This window comes from Calypte anna, chromosome 1, assembly GCF_003957555.1.
Source record: "Calypte anna isolate BGI_N300 chromosome 1, bCalAnn1_v1.p, whole genome shotgun sequence".
Taxonomy (NCBI): domain Eukaryota; kingdom Metazoa; phylum Chordata; class Aves; order Apodiformes; family Trochilidae; genus Calypte; species Calypte anna.
Window position 1 is genome coordinate 24,255,667 of NC_044244.1, and position 14,232 is coordinate 24,269,898.

Consider the following 14,232-nt stretch of genomic DNA (forward strand, 5'->3'; position numbering starts at 1 on the left):
TAGGTTAAGTGACAAAAGACACAAATCCTTACTTTCCTACCGTGGATTTAAACACATATACTAGTCACGGACATAGAGAAACGACTTTCCGCCTTGCTGCATGACCTAACACCGGTACAAGCAGCTGAGCCACCAGGAAGCCACGTCGCACTCTGCTATACTTAAAACCAGAAACTCCCCACGCTTCTTTCACCTGACGCTATAAGGTCATGGCCACCACGGCCTGGACTCCACCTGACGAACCGAGCCCGCCGGGCCGCAACATGCTCCGCCGCCGCAGGAAGGGAGGCTCCGGGGGGACTGCCAGCCTCCGCCTCACACGACCGCGCCGTTACACGGCCGCCTCCCCCCACGAGCACAGCGCCGTTAAACGGCCGCCTCCCTGCGCGGGAATGCGACTAGGCGGCCGCTGGCCACGTGACCCGGCGGCGGGCCGGTGCAGCGAGATGGCGGCCATGGGGTGGGGTTCCCACGTCGTGGCGGGAGGAGACGAGGACAGTGACAGCGACGGGGACGGGTGGGATATCGGCGTCGAGCGGCATGAACCGCAGGTAGGGCTAAGCTTCTCCGCTCCCGGTGCCCTGGAGCTGGAGTTTGAGGTCTCAGGGCGGGGTAACGCGAGGGTGGTGGCGACGGCCTGAAGCTGCGGTGAGGGGAGCGAGGCTCGGTGGGACTCGCTGGTGGGGGCGGCCGCGGGATGGCTGCGGCTGGCACCTCCTCTGTGATTTAATGGGGCACCCTCTGTCCAGGATCAAATAAAACCTGAATTTTGGTGGTTTATCTTCTTACATAAAACCTTAATATTTATTTAAACCACTTTATTCCCCTTAATAACAGGCCCTAGTTGCTCTTTAAGCATGAGAATAAATTTAAAAGTGACTAGAGGCTTATAAATCTTTAAATCTCAAAAACTGTTTCTTGTTAACAGATTTAAATTATTTTATTGTATCAAATAGGTGTGAGTTATCTGTTAGTGTGAGGTATGAGGAGATTCTGTGAGGCTTTTTAGCCTTTATTTGTCTCATGTCAGGAACTCAGAAGTGGAAGTGACTGAATACTTGTGGTACTCTTGCTAAGGGTTATTGTAAGTTTTTCAGGTGCCTTGATCTTTAAATAAAGGTTCTCATTCAAAGGGATGTATTATTTGGAAATTCTTTGCTGACTAGAACAGAAATTCTCATCTTTGGTTTTCTAGACAGTCAGCACCTATTAAAATCTTCACAAAAGTTCTTGGAAAGGTAGCCTGCAATGTGCTGGAGAAAATAGTTTAATTCTAATTTAATTTAACTGCTACGTTTCAAATTATCATTAAATATGACTTCCCTTCTTTCCATACCCACTTCTTCCGACTAATGTGTGGTCCTCAACTTACTAGTGTATGTTTTTTGTATAATCCAGATAATGCCAGCAGCAATCCAGCAGTATCTGCAGCTTTAATAGAACACAAATCTGTGAGGCTTCTAACGGAAACTTAAATCAGGTGACCATCTGATGCATAAAGAAGTCTTTTGGTCATAGTATTTTTCAGCAAAGCGTTTATGACAGCAATTCAAATATCTCTGCTGCCACAGGAGTAGGGGAAAAGGAGAATTCTGGCCCGTTCTAGCAGTGGGTTCATGCTGTATTAAGACAGACAGCTGGTAATTGAGCTGCATTGCCCCGACCTCTTTAGCTTTCATATCTGATCGTATTAGATATATTTTTTAACACTATGCTTCACAAAGTAGGTGAAAAAATGTGTTGTGGTGATGTTCTGTACCAAAAGATGGAAAGGAATTTTAGCTGAAGTACAAATACCATTAAGAAAAACTGAGTGCAAGAGAATAGCAGGTCTGTTGAGAAAGCTTCCATTCTCTGAAATGTAATTCGTCCTGAAAAGTTAATTTTACAACTTTTATTTTACAGTACAGCCTAAGCAGGAGATGAAAGAAAGCAAAGCTTACCCTTTCTTCCCTCCCACCCCATTTTGCCCTTACAGAGATCATTAGTGCTTTTATATTGACATCAAGCTGTAGGTTTTACCTTGAAACAGTTACTAGTTTTTGACTTAACATTTTGCTTCTCTAGCAGTTGGATCAAATGTTGCAGGCAGACAAGAATAAAGCCTTGAAGGCGGCTCTGTTTCGGAGTGATGTGCCATTAATTGAAGATCTCTTAAACTCAGGTGAGAAAAGTCAGGTGAAATTGATAATTTTTAATTGAACTTGCAAGAGTTTTAAAGATTCAAAGTTTCTCATTTCAAGATAGTGTGTTGAGTGCATGTAAGAATATATGAATGTTGCTAATACAGGACATAAACATATACAGGTTATAAAACAACTTTTTCAGTGATGCAGCATATTGTGTTCCAGCAAATTTCTTCTAATTAATGTTGTCAGTCAGTAACCCTGCAAAGAGAGAAAAATATAATGTATTCACTATGAAGTAAGATGTTTCTTTGTTTCCAGATGCATCTTCAATCTGGTTGCAAACTCTGAATTTTAGATGGTTTAAATTGAGAGTGAGAATACAGTGTGTGTTCTTTGGTGTTGAAGGTTGCTGATGGGGTTGAAAGAGGAGATTGGCTTTTTGTTTTAATGTTCCCTCAGTTTGAAAACTTCTTACTCTCATTCACTGCTAAGTTTCTGGTATGTGTCCTCTGTAATTCTGCTGCCTTGGCAACATTGACTGGACAAAGGCTCTGTGATTCTTAAAGGTCTAATAGGGTTTGTTTGGCATTTGTCACTTAGAAAATGGTTTCTAAACACAAAAAGCCTTTCTTCCTGTTCTTTTACTCTGTAACGTGTTTTGTTATTAAGAGTTAGGAGGCTTGTATCACTTATTGAAGCATCCAGGGCAATCAAAAACTGCATAGCTGAATTGACTTGCCTAGTGATAATTGTCAGGAAGTTCTGCTTCAACGAGCAAGCAGAATATAGTATGCAGCAGCTTATTAATTCCTGCTACATAATGAGCAATTCTGTACTTTTGGATGATGATGACAGCTATCTGTAAAAGTGTAAAGTCAGAATAAGGATCCCTGTAGTCTAAACGTCCCATCCCCTGAAATGCTCAAGGTAGTATCATGATGGTCTGTCATTTCTTGAAAATAAATTATAGTAATAATAATAAATTTTGACCCATTGAGCCAAGCAGGAGAACGTAATACCTCTGTAATGGGGAGGGGTTTTTGAAGAAAGGTAACATTGCCCTTCAGGGGATCTGTGCTCAGTAAGATTAAATCTTTGCCTCCAAAGTTGTCTTTAGTTTATGTTCAGTAGAGCTTGTAGGAGGCTCACTTCTAGCACTGGACCAAACTCAGGGTTTGTGTTGGAAGTGGATTGCCTAGCAACAGTTGGGCCCATTCTTTCAGGTAGAGCAAAACGGGCTCTCTCAGCCATTGCTTTAGGAATCTTTGGTGCTGGGGCAGTTTTATGGAGCTCCTTTAGAAGATGGACAAGCATGATGTCTTCTCTTATCCCTTCTATTAAAATGGCAACATACTAATAAATACTTTCTGAAGTGCATGCCAGAAAAAATAATGCAAAGAAGTAGTAGGTTCAGAGATAACTTGGGCTCTTTGGTCTGCTTTGGGAGTAAAATATTTAACACTATGTAATTCAAATGTTTGTTTTCCTCAAGTGGAGTTAGAAGTTGTGACCTTATGACAGTTTGGGCTGATCAAAGAAACAGCTACAGTCAAATGCTGTTTTCTGTTTTCATTCAACTGTCTGTTTGACTCCTAGCTTTGTGAGTGCTGGAGCTCCTGTGATCTTTTGGGAGTTAGTTCAGGGAATTAAACTATGTAGTAGCACAGTATGGGTGGAGCAGGGCTGTGTGTGAATAATTTTTCAGTCAGTTTAGGATGCTGAATCATGAGTCAGATGAGAACGATAGCCAGTCCAGCAGTGGCAGATGTCTGCAGCTCTGATCCAAATCAGCTTTAAGGTATTGAGAAACCATACCACAAACTGCTGACAGACTTAAAAGTAAGAAGTACTTCTATTAGAGAGGCATTTTAGAACTTTACCCTTGGATAAATTGGGTCTGAATGTGAATGGGTTCTTATACTAAGGTCTATGCTGAAACTAAATTGAAGTCTTTCAAGACATTTTTTTGTGTGTCAGATGTGGAATTATTTAGCATAAACATCTGTATGTTAAGACATTTGTTGCAGTTCTTTGAGCTTGGTAAAAGCGTGGTAAAAGATTACCTTGGTAATCTTTTTTTGAGTTTGAGGTTACATTTTTCTGTGTAAAAATAGCCTTTCTACTATAACTACTACTAGCCACAGTCAACAAGAAGTCAGGAGATACCAGAGAAACTGTAGTAATCACAGAAGAAAAGATGTTTTTTCCTATGCTGTTCTTTTGCTTCATTATTCATATGCTTTATATAGTTTCTGTTGTAGACTTTGTCTGGGAACCAGGTCATATTTCCCTACAATTCCTGGTTAAAGAGGAGGCTGTTTATCTGTAACTCTGATTTTAGGAAAGAATGTTGTGTCTGCTCTGCCTCCTAGACGTTATTTGTAAGGTTACATGAGCTGAAAAGTTCCTCTGCTTATAACTGCAAAGGAACACAGAGGGGAGCCTACCTAATACTCTGGCCCAGCTCCTTCCAGGTCCATTATGGAAGCCCATCAAAGGCCCATCTTCCACAAGGGCAGAAGAACAGTGAGGCCCAAGGGCAGGCAGGAACCCAAATAAGAGACTCAGGGGAAATGACTCCCAGGGCTGTCATAAGCCTCTTGTTTCTAGTTGCCAGTAACTGGAGTGAGTGAAAGGATGTGTCAGCCACAAGAGTGGATCTGGGGATCAAGGGCCTGTATGTCCAGGATGCCAGCAGCTAGAGGAGATACCTCTATACCTCTATCCCACAGAGGAGCAGAATGAGGCTGCTGGTACTGTCTGTGTTCATGTGTGCTTTTTCTGTGTGTTCAGTGTGGCTGGTGTTGTATGTGTGTGTACCTGCTGGGAATAAATGCTAAGCATCAATACTGGCTGGATCTGGGGATGTGGAGCTGCAGCAGCCTCACCTCCCTCTGGCTGTTTGATCTGGCCTGTTTTTTCACTAAAAATTTCTTTCTGTGTTTTACTGTTGCCTTAGAGGTCTTAAAATCCATGAAAATGCTAAGCTAACACTACTGACTTAAAGAACTCGTATAATGAGAGAGTCTGAGTAGTACCCAGTGGAGAAACATTTCTAGTTAAGTCAACAACTATAATAATGCAGCCAGGAAGGAACAGGACTTTTTCTTTCAGTTGTTCTTTCTTTGTCTTCTTCTAAGACTGACTGGCTTGCACTGTGACTTTCACACTGTGTGGTTTTTCAAGACGATCACTACAAAGATGGCAGGAGACCATGTAGGACAAACAAGCTGTAACACATCTTTAATGTTCCATTGCCAAAAAGACCATTCTGCTTAAAGAACTTAGAGAAAGCCCCAGTGTCTTGGCAGATACCTCTGCAATAGGTGTAGAGCACACAGTGAGGATAATACCTTCTCAAGAGTTTTAATGTCTGTATGCCTATTTCCTCACTATTGTTCAGATGTGTATCAGAAAGCTCTAGATGGGAGCTCTAGTAACATGGACTGCTTTTCTTAAGAAGAAAAGTGACTTCTTGAGACTGTCAGAATGTCAGTTGTCTGATATTCCTTTCCTGCTGATGTTACTTCAGTGGGCTATTAAGGGTTGGACTCGATGATCTCTGAGGTCCCTTCCAACCCAGCCAATTCTATGATTCTATGATATCAGACTTGCTGAAGTCATTTACAATGAAGTTCAGATATGACTGCTAAGGATCACTTGCTGGCTCCTGTTGTAGAACTTGGCTGTGCTCCTCAATGAAATCTTTTGCATACTGCAGACAAACTGGCATGTTGTGACATTAAGGACTGCAGATAGTGTGTGTGTATTACTAAGGAGATTGGATCATAAATTCTGTGGATTGCAGGTGTCAGAATGCTTCAACACCTGGCTTTCATTGAATGCTAGCTCTTTACTGGCCCCTTCTGCAACTCCAGCGATCTTAAAAAGTTGAAGAATCAGTCCCAGAGCAGTGACCTGTTATTCCCTCAGCTTTAATGACTTTATGTTGCTACACTAGTTACATCTTTGACAAACTACCAAGGCAGAGAAAGTAAATATACGTTTTACATGAGAACTTATGCATATAGCTCAACTTCTTAGGACAGGCAAAGGAGGACATCTGATAATCCATCATCACTGTTTGACTAGTATGGAGCAAGCTGATGGAAGCTGTTACAGACGATGTAATATTTGGGGATGTATTGAAGGAAAGGTGATTCCTCTTACTGAAAAAAAAATTAGACATTTTTGTTGGAAAGCTGTTGGATGAGTATATCAGTCTGGTACTTGGTTCTTTGGGAATTTGGAGGGCAGTCTTGCAAGCTTAAGCTTAGCCACAAAGGAAGTTTCTATTATTATTAGCAACAGATTAATTTGGGGATTGTGAGTGAATTGTGCCTAATCTATTTATTCCTTCTATTGAGATAATACTTTGTCAGTACTGAGTATGAAACCTACCTGCTAGTAAGTTGCTTCCATAACAGTCCACTTGGCTTGGCAAGAAGCAAATTTTTTCATTTTGATAAGTGAGTAAAACAGTTTCTGTTCACTTCTGAAATTATTTTTGCAGCTAAATTTATTACTTTTTTTAATTTATGAAAATGCATGTTTAATTTATGAAAATTTATGAAAATGCATGTTTATTGCAGTGCAGATTTATTATTTTAGTATCTTAAATTTTGACAGGTATAAGCGTAGAATGTAACTTTCAGTTTGGATGGACTCCCCTGATGTGTGCTGCCAGCATGGCTGATTTTGCAGTAGTGCGTCTTCTTCTGGACAGAGGTGCTAATGCATGTTTTCAAATAGGTAAGTTATGGATGAAAAATACTGGCCAGTAATTCTCAGTACCAGGCATTGTCTTATTCTCTTTTTACACACTTGGGGGATGAGAGGAGGAGAAGGGGTCAAAGTTTACAATAGGACTGGGGCCTAGTCTGGCTTTCACAATTTTGAAATAAAAGTAGTTGTAAAGAAAAATTGTGTTCTTGGAACTGATTAGAAATCAGCTAATGGGTTTTCTTGTTCTTTCCATCTTATTTTGTCTTTACTCAAGTAGTTTTTTAAAAGAGTGTATTTAGAAATACTTTTTCAGAAATAATAGGATAAAGTTTTAGACTTACAACTTATTTGATCCTACTGGGGAGTATATACATGCAGAAACCAGCTAGAATCCCAAGAAATAGAAATAGATTTCCAGTTAATGGGAAACTGTGGTGGGTGTCTCCAAAACTAGAGCACAATTTTTCTATTAAATGAAAACTGTTCTTTATGTAGTTAGATGACCTTTTTCTGCCCAAGTTCAGTTTGGCTTCTAAGTAATATCAGTTCCTCTAAAAATGTTAAGGCTCAATAATAACTTTTTCATACTTAAACTGTGGTTAATTTCCTTCTTTTATTGTGTTGGAAGATTATATAAGTTCAAGAAAAAAGATGGCAGTACAGAAAAAAATGATGCAAACCACAGAACTGCCAACTACATAAAAGCGGTGATCATATTTTCTGGTAATGGACTGGTATTTATAATAGTCATGGGTTGAAATGTAAATGGTGCCAATCCAGATCTGAATATTTTCGTGAACTTCTTAGCAGCTGATCAGAGTATGAGGTTAGAGTCGATTGTCTACAACAAAAAGCAATTATTACTTTAAATTACTGTCCTTGTAGCCAGCTTCAGACAACCTCTGTGTTGCTGTCTGTGGCTAGTACCTGTTCCTTGCTTATGGCTGTAGAGAGCTGTAAATGGGGCAGAAGCTGCTATGGGCAGCATTTTTGGCTGACCGGTTACCCAAAATGCATGGCATTTTTTCAGTGTGAGACCAACTGTGTTTGCCCCTACTGGCACCTTGCTAGGGTCACATTTCTCTGCTTGCTTCCCTGTTAGTCTGTGTAGGAAAACAGTAGCTAGAGCACATGTGCAGCAGAGTACTGTCCATCCAGGAACAGTCTTGGAATGGTAGAATCATTTTGCTTGGAAAAGACCTTTAAGATCATTAACCTAGCACTGCTAAGCCCACCACTAAACGATGTCCCTAAGCACCACATCTACATGTCTTAAATACCTCCAGTGATGGTGACTCCACCATTTCTCTGGGTAGCATGTTGCAGTGCCTGACAAGTCTTTCAGTGAAGAAATGTATTGTAATGTCCAATCTAAACCTCCCCTATTGTAGTTTGAGGCCATTTGCTCGTGTTACTTGGGACAAGAAACCAACCACCACCTTGCTGCATCCTCTATTCAGGTAGTTGTAGAGAGCAGTAAGGTCTCCCTTCAGTCTCCTTTTATCTAGGCTAAACAGCCTCAGGTACCTCAGATGATCCATGTAAGACCTGTGCTCTGGACCCTTCACCAGCTTCATTGCCCTTCTCTGGACTCTCTTCAGCACCTCAATGCCCTTGAAGTCAGGGACCCAAAAATGAATACAGCATTTGAGGTGAGATCTCACCAGTACTGGGAAACAATCACTTCCCTTCTCCTGATGGCCACCCTATTCCTGATACAAGCCAGGATGCTGTTGGCCTTCTTGGCCACCTGGGCACATGGCTGGTTCATACTTGAGACAGGTATCAACCAGCACCCCCAGATCCTTTTCTTCTGGGCAGGTTTCCAGCCGCTTGTCCCCAAAGCCTGTAGCATCGCATGGGATTGTTGTGTCCCAAGTGCAGGATCTGACACTTGGCTTTGTTGAATCTCAGACAATCAGCCTTGACCCCTCAGTCCAGCCTGTCCAGATACCTCTGTAGAGCCTTAGGTCTTCATATTAACTACTGAATGTCCAGGTACTGAAGGGTGGGGTTTTTTAAACTCATGAAACAGCACAGATTACTCTGGATATAAACAGCATGCATCAATTTACTTAACTTTTGCCTTGTGATGCGTGTGGAACTAGACAGAAGAGACCAAAGGGCAGGATCATCAAGGTTACTGGGAAAAGAAAAAAGACATTAGATTTTCTTGTTTATATATGAACTTGGTTTTCCATTACTTGGTAGGCAGTTGCTATAAATCTTGCAAGCCACTGGTTCAGGTAAGGCTGCATGTGTTCATTAAAGCTATGCAGTCCTGTCCTAAGGTGGTACTAAATGTCGCATGGTTTTTTTGCATCAGCAGGCAATCATTTCAGTTATCCTATCCTGATTATTCATATTTTCGTCATTCTTTGTAAGTGGTTACCTAGTTTTATCCTTTTTGGTTGTTGTGAAGAATTAACACTAATATAGTATTCAGTATCTGGTGGGATCAGAACACAGCATACTTGAGAAGTAAATTCACTGGCTCTTATGGGATTTTCAACTAAGATGAACATAAACTAATCGTTTTTGCAGTCTTGCCAGCATTTCTCCAAGGTCATTTTTCCTCTTCTCTTGCTCACATGTATGAGCTTTAGGTAGCCTAACAGAAATTAATTTCCCACTGTTTATCTCTACATGGAGTACAAAATACAAATATTACTACAGATTCATCCTAAGTATCATTTCTGGACTAATGGTGCTTATCACTACCTTTGTTCAAAGTTTTGTCATCTTTCTGCAAGTATTGTTATGGATAACCAGTTTAATAATTTGTGTAGAAATCTGTCAAGTGTAACAAGAAATTTACTGAAGAGCTAACCTTTTACTGTTCAGAAATGCAAATGACTCTCTGAGACTTAAGTTTTAATTTAACATTCCGATTTATTTGAAGTAGAACTTCAAATAAAGTTGAAGTGAAGAGTTGGTACATTAAAAAAAAGATGACTTTAACTGCAAAACCAAGATTTTTTGGTTGGAGGGGTGGGGGGCAAGAAACAGAAATAAAGATTGAGCAAATAGAGGTAAAGTGCGTAACAAACTTACCATTTTTAAATATAGTAAAATCTGAAGTATAATCTTCAGTTGAAGAATAAAGTTCTAAATATATATGTGGTCTTGACACTTCTTAAAACTTCTACAAGAAAGTTGGAAAATACGTTGTAACGCTTCATAGTATGGTCTGAAGTAGGTACAGGTAAAATTATACTTGTTAAATTGCTAAAGGCATGTTTGAACTTGTGAAGAAGTTTGTGCAATAAGCGGAATGGGCAGTTATTCAAATAACAATTCAGATTGACTCTGGGGCCAGCCAACTTGCTAAGGTCCTTGAGGTGTTATGCTTCCCACATCCTCCTGTGCCAAGTGCAAACATCAGTGGTGTACAGCCTGGATTTGTGAGCAAGGGTGGCATGGAACACCCAGCTGGCTTCAGAGCTGGAGCAAATAAGCAGGCTCATCCTGATGAATCCTTATGGGCTGTGTAGATGTGTTCTTTCATCCACATCTAAAAACATACTTTCAATCCTTTTCCTGCCAATACTTGAGCATAGTAGTCTAGTTTAGTAACCTTATTTCCTTCTCTTTAAGCCCAGTAATAAAGCATTTGTACTGCTCTCTGTTCTCCCTAAAAATTCTTGTCACTATGTTTTTGTAACACATTTCATGCACTTCCATTACCTATTGCAGTTTAAGCTGTTATTTCCCTTGACTGTATGTTGGATAGGTGAGGAGAAATAGGGAATAGAATAGGAAACCTACTGGTGTAGAACAAGATTTGAGAAACAAACATTTGCTGGGGTTTTGGTACCTAAGAAGTATCCTAAACTTCAGCAAGAGTAGATGCTTTACTATTGCCACTCACTTTCATCTTTCTGAGTATTTTGAGTGCCTTTATTTTACCTGGTAATTGTAGTGACCTTCATTGGAAGGAAGACAAGTTTTTTGCCCTTTTCTAAATATCTTAAGGGGATCAGAACCTGACTAACAACTCTAGCAATGTACAAACTTTAAAACTAACTTTTGGATTAGCGTGGTATTTATATGTAGATATGTAATTCTCTAACTGCAAGTTTCAAAACAGATAAGTACACTGTGCTGATGGCAGCATGTACTGCACCTGCTTCAGAGGAGAAGGTCTTGAAGACTGTGGAACTGCTGCTGTCAAGGAATGCTGACCCTAACCTTACCTGCAGGTACCAAAAATATGTCTGGGAATAAAGCATAAAATTTGTGAAATTGGTGCTGTCTGTATAAAGGAAGATTAGCATCTAGATGTGTGTTTCTCCTAGTCTGCTAGTACAGCTGTTCATCTGAGTAAGACTAGAATCATTTTTATCACTTTTAAGTATGTTCCTTAGCTGAACAAGATATAAATGTAAGATGAAAACTAATCCTAATAGTTTGGTTGACTGTAATACAAGGGCAAGAAGTAGGTTCTCTGCCTTTCCCAAATCAAACTCCCTCTTCTGTATAAGGATATAAGTTAAATTTGTTAATCCTTTATTTAAATTCATAACCTTTTGAGGTTTTCTGTGAATATCTAGTCATGTTCCTTTAAGAGACAGCTTGCTATGGAAAAAGAAAACTTCCATTTTGCACCAAAAAGATAAATTCTGGACTGACCCTGGATAATCTCTCCTCCTTCTGTTGGGAATAAAGATATCGTTTGGGTCAAATTGGAACTATTTATTTTTCAACTAACTGGATTTTATTTTTTGAACCACAGCTCTTTCACTGCATTACCTGAGATAAGTGGACTCTATAGCCCTCTAAAAAGAACAGAATTGGAAGCGTGTTGGTTCTCATTGGTAGAATTCAATTGTGCTGGGCCCTGAACCTCACTGTAAACATGTGGTACTGATAGACAAAAGGAAATGTACTTGTGCTAAGTGCCACTCATACCTGGTACCAACTGTAAATGCCATTCATTTATTCTTACCTGAAAGGCTAAAGATTCTTCTTGAGAGAAGAGGAAGCCACAGACTAGGAAATCATTACATTGTTGCCATCAGATGTAGCCTAACATCCCTCCTTAAAAATGTGGAAAGTCTTTGCACTATCAGACTTTCTCTGGGTTGTTAGAAAATGTAGGCCAGAGCACACAGCTGCAGCTTTATATTTGAAAAAGTTTAGATTCTGACACGAGATGGGAATTTTAAGGGGGAAGCTTTATTTATAAACTTAGAGTATGTTATGGATACTTGATCTTTACATACAAATATGTATTTGCTGCCTCTTTGTTTGGCAAGACCTTGTGCTAACATACAAGTTATGCTTGCATACATCAAGATATAGTGACCAGTTGGGGATTTTACACTTTTGCAATAGTATTTATCAGATTACATTGTGAAATTCAGAATTTGTACACATTATTTGGCTGTCTCAGCATTTAAGAAACAAAATGATTTTGGGAAACTTTTTTATCCACTAGCAACTGGAATGTGTGTGACTGCAAAGCAAAATACTGAACTTGGATATAAGGTAGAATTTGGTATTAATCCTTTCTCTGTTGTCCTGGCAGGGCAGCCAATTGACTTTTATTTAATGACATTTGAGGTGATGCTTTTTTTTTTTTTTGTCTAATTCATTGAATGTGCATGGAGCAGGGAAGGGCTTCTGAAAAATAAACTGATTTTTTAAATGCTGCCTAAGAAAGAAAATGGATTTAGGAGTGGGTAGATAGATTGTTTCTCTGCAATAGTATGGAATACTGAAGAGAAAGTACTCAGTAGAGCAACTGCTATTTGAATACTTAGGGATGTAAAAACATTTTTGGTTATTTTTGCTTTCTTAAAAACACACTGGTTTTAGTAAGGTTAAGTTGTGATTTTTGTTACAGGCAGAAAGAAAAGGCATGACCAACTGATAGGTAGATTACTGCTACTAGGGTTACATGTCATGGGTTGTTTAGTAAATATAGATTTTAGAGATGACATCCTCCAAGTTCTTGTTTACATAGAGTAAAGGGAACCTAATGGCTTTGCCAGTAAGGGGAGAATAGTTTGAGTTTATTTCATGCCAGCAGCTCTTTGTTAGAAAAAGGTAAAAATAGGTGAATGATTGAAACCTCCTTTATTTTGATATAAGCTCTTTCTCTCCTGTGCACTATGGAATACGTGGAGCTTTGATTTTCTTTGTGGCTTTTTTTTTTTCTCCTCCCTCTTAAAATTTCTAGCACAATGTAGTCCTGGTCAATGACCAAGTTTGCAGAGTTTCTGCTCTAAAAAGTACTAAATTCTGCTAGATGTTTTAAGAGTTTATAAGAACTAGACCTTTGTCTTTTGTCATTGAACAGAATAAAAGTTGAGTTTGAAGCATACTGTGATGTACATTAATACATGAAAATGTAATCACTGGTCAGGTCTGGTATTAAACAGCCTATGTATGTTCACATTCAGAGCAGTTGTATCAAAAATGGCTTCATGATGAAAGTTTTGGTCTTTTTCATCGCAGGGTTGCCCAGTTCACAAGGCAAGTCTCTCTTCAGGTTGCATAGTCAGAATAAATTAATTGTTTAACTCCTCCATTTTAGCAAGATATTTACTACTATGGGTAAGACAGTAGGTCTGCACTGCCACATAAAAATTTCAGAGATCTTGACATTATTATTGTGTGGTAGTTCACCATGCCAAATGACAAATAGTGCTGTTCAGTAAATAGCCTGGGAAAAGTTAATGCACTGCAGTGCATTTTATGGCTGGAGAAAGAAAATCAGGAAATTTATCATTGTGTCAATAGTTCTGTTCCACTTCAGAGCAAAAAATACTTTGCAGTGTTCCATTGTGACTTTCAGAGTTTTTTATTCTAGCACTATGAACTCAGGACAGAAAAACTTATTATGTTGACCAAACATTAGGACAGAATTAGGACTAAATATAAAAAATCAGATGCAAAATTACATCTACCAATATGCTGTGTTTACCTGGTCTGTCTGTGTACCTCTTCCCTCCTTCTGTCCACATTAGAGAGAAGTCAGAAGCATGGTAAATGCATGAGTTCTGTGAGTTGGGAAGAATGGCTTTTGAATTTAAGTGCTGAGGCTTGATCAGATCTTTTGGTAGGGGAAAGCAGTCTAGACACCAAAATAGATGATTATACCTACCCCAGCTAATACCGACTGTACACTGGTGCCAACAGGCTTACTACTGTTGTTCAGTTTCTGGTGAGAGGTATAAAATACTCAGAGACATCAGCAACATTAGATGCTATTTTTAACGGAGGCATTCTTGACAGTGTACTTTGGAATGTCACCTGAAGAGCCTTTGTATAAAATAGAAACAAAACCTGTTCTGAAATCCAGCAGCATCCTCTCACAAGTATATTAAACTTCCTGTCGTTGCCACTAGATTACCCTGATCATGTGCTATTT

General features: G+C 39.5%; 1 protein-coding gene across 1 annotated transcript in view; it reads left to right on the plus strand.

Annotated features, from left to right (window-relative positions):
- The first annotated feature begins 446 nt into the window (after window positions 1-446).
- The window catches only part of ASZ1 (ankyrin repeat, SAM and basic leucine zipper domain containing 1), a 38,028-nt gene continuing 24,242 nt past the window's right edge, over window positions 447-14,232 (plus strand). The window contains exons 1-4 of the mRNA XM_008500580.2: window positions 447-551; window positions 2,068-2,164; window positions 6,759-6,881; window positions 10,945-11,056. Coding sequence (XP_008498802.2) covers window positions 447-551; window positions 2,068-2,164; window positions 6,759-6,881; window positions 10,945-11,056 — 437 coding nt within the window. The remainder of the gene's footprint in view (window positions 552-2,067; window positions 2,165-6,758; window positions 6,882-10,944; window positions 11,057-14,232) is intronic.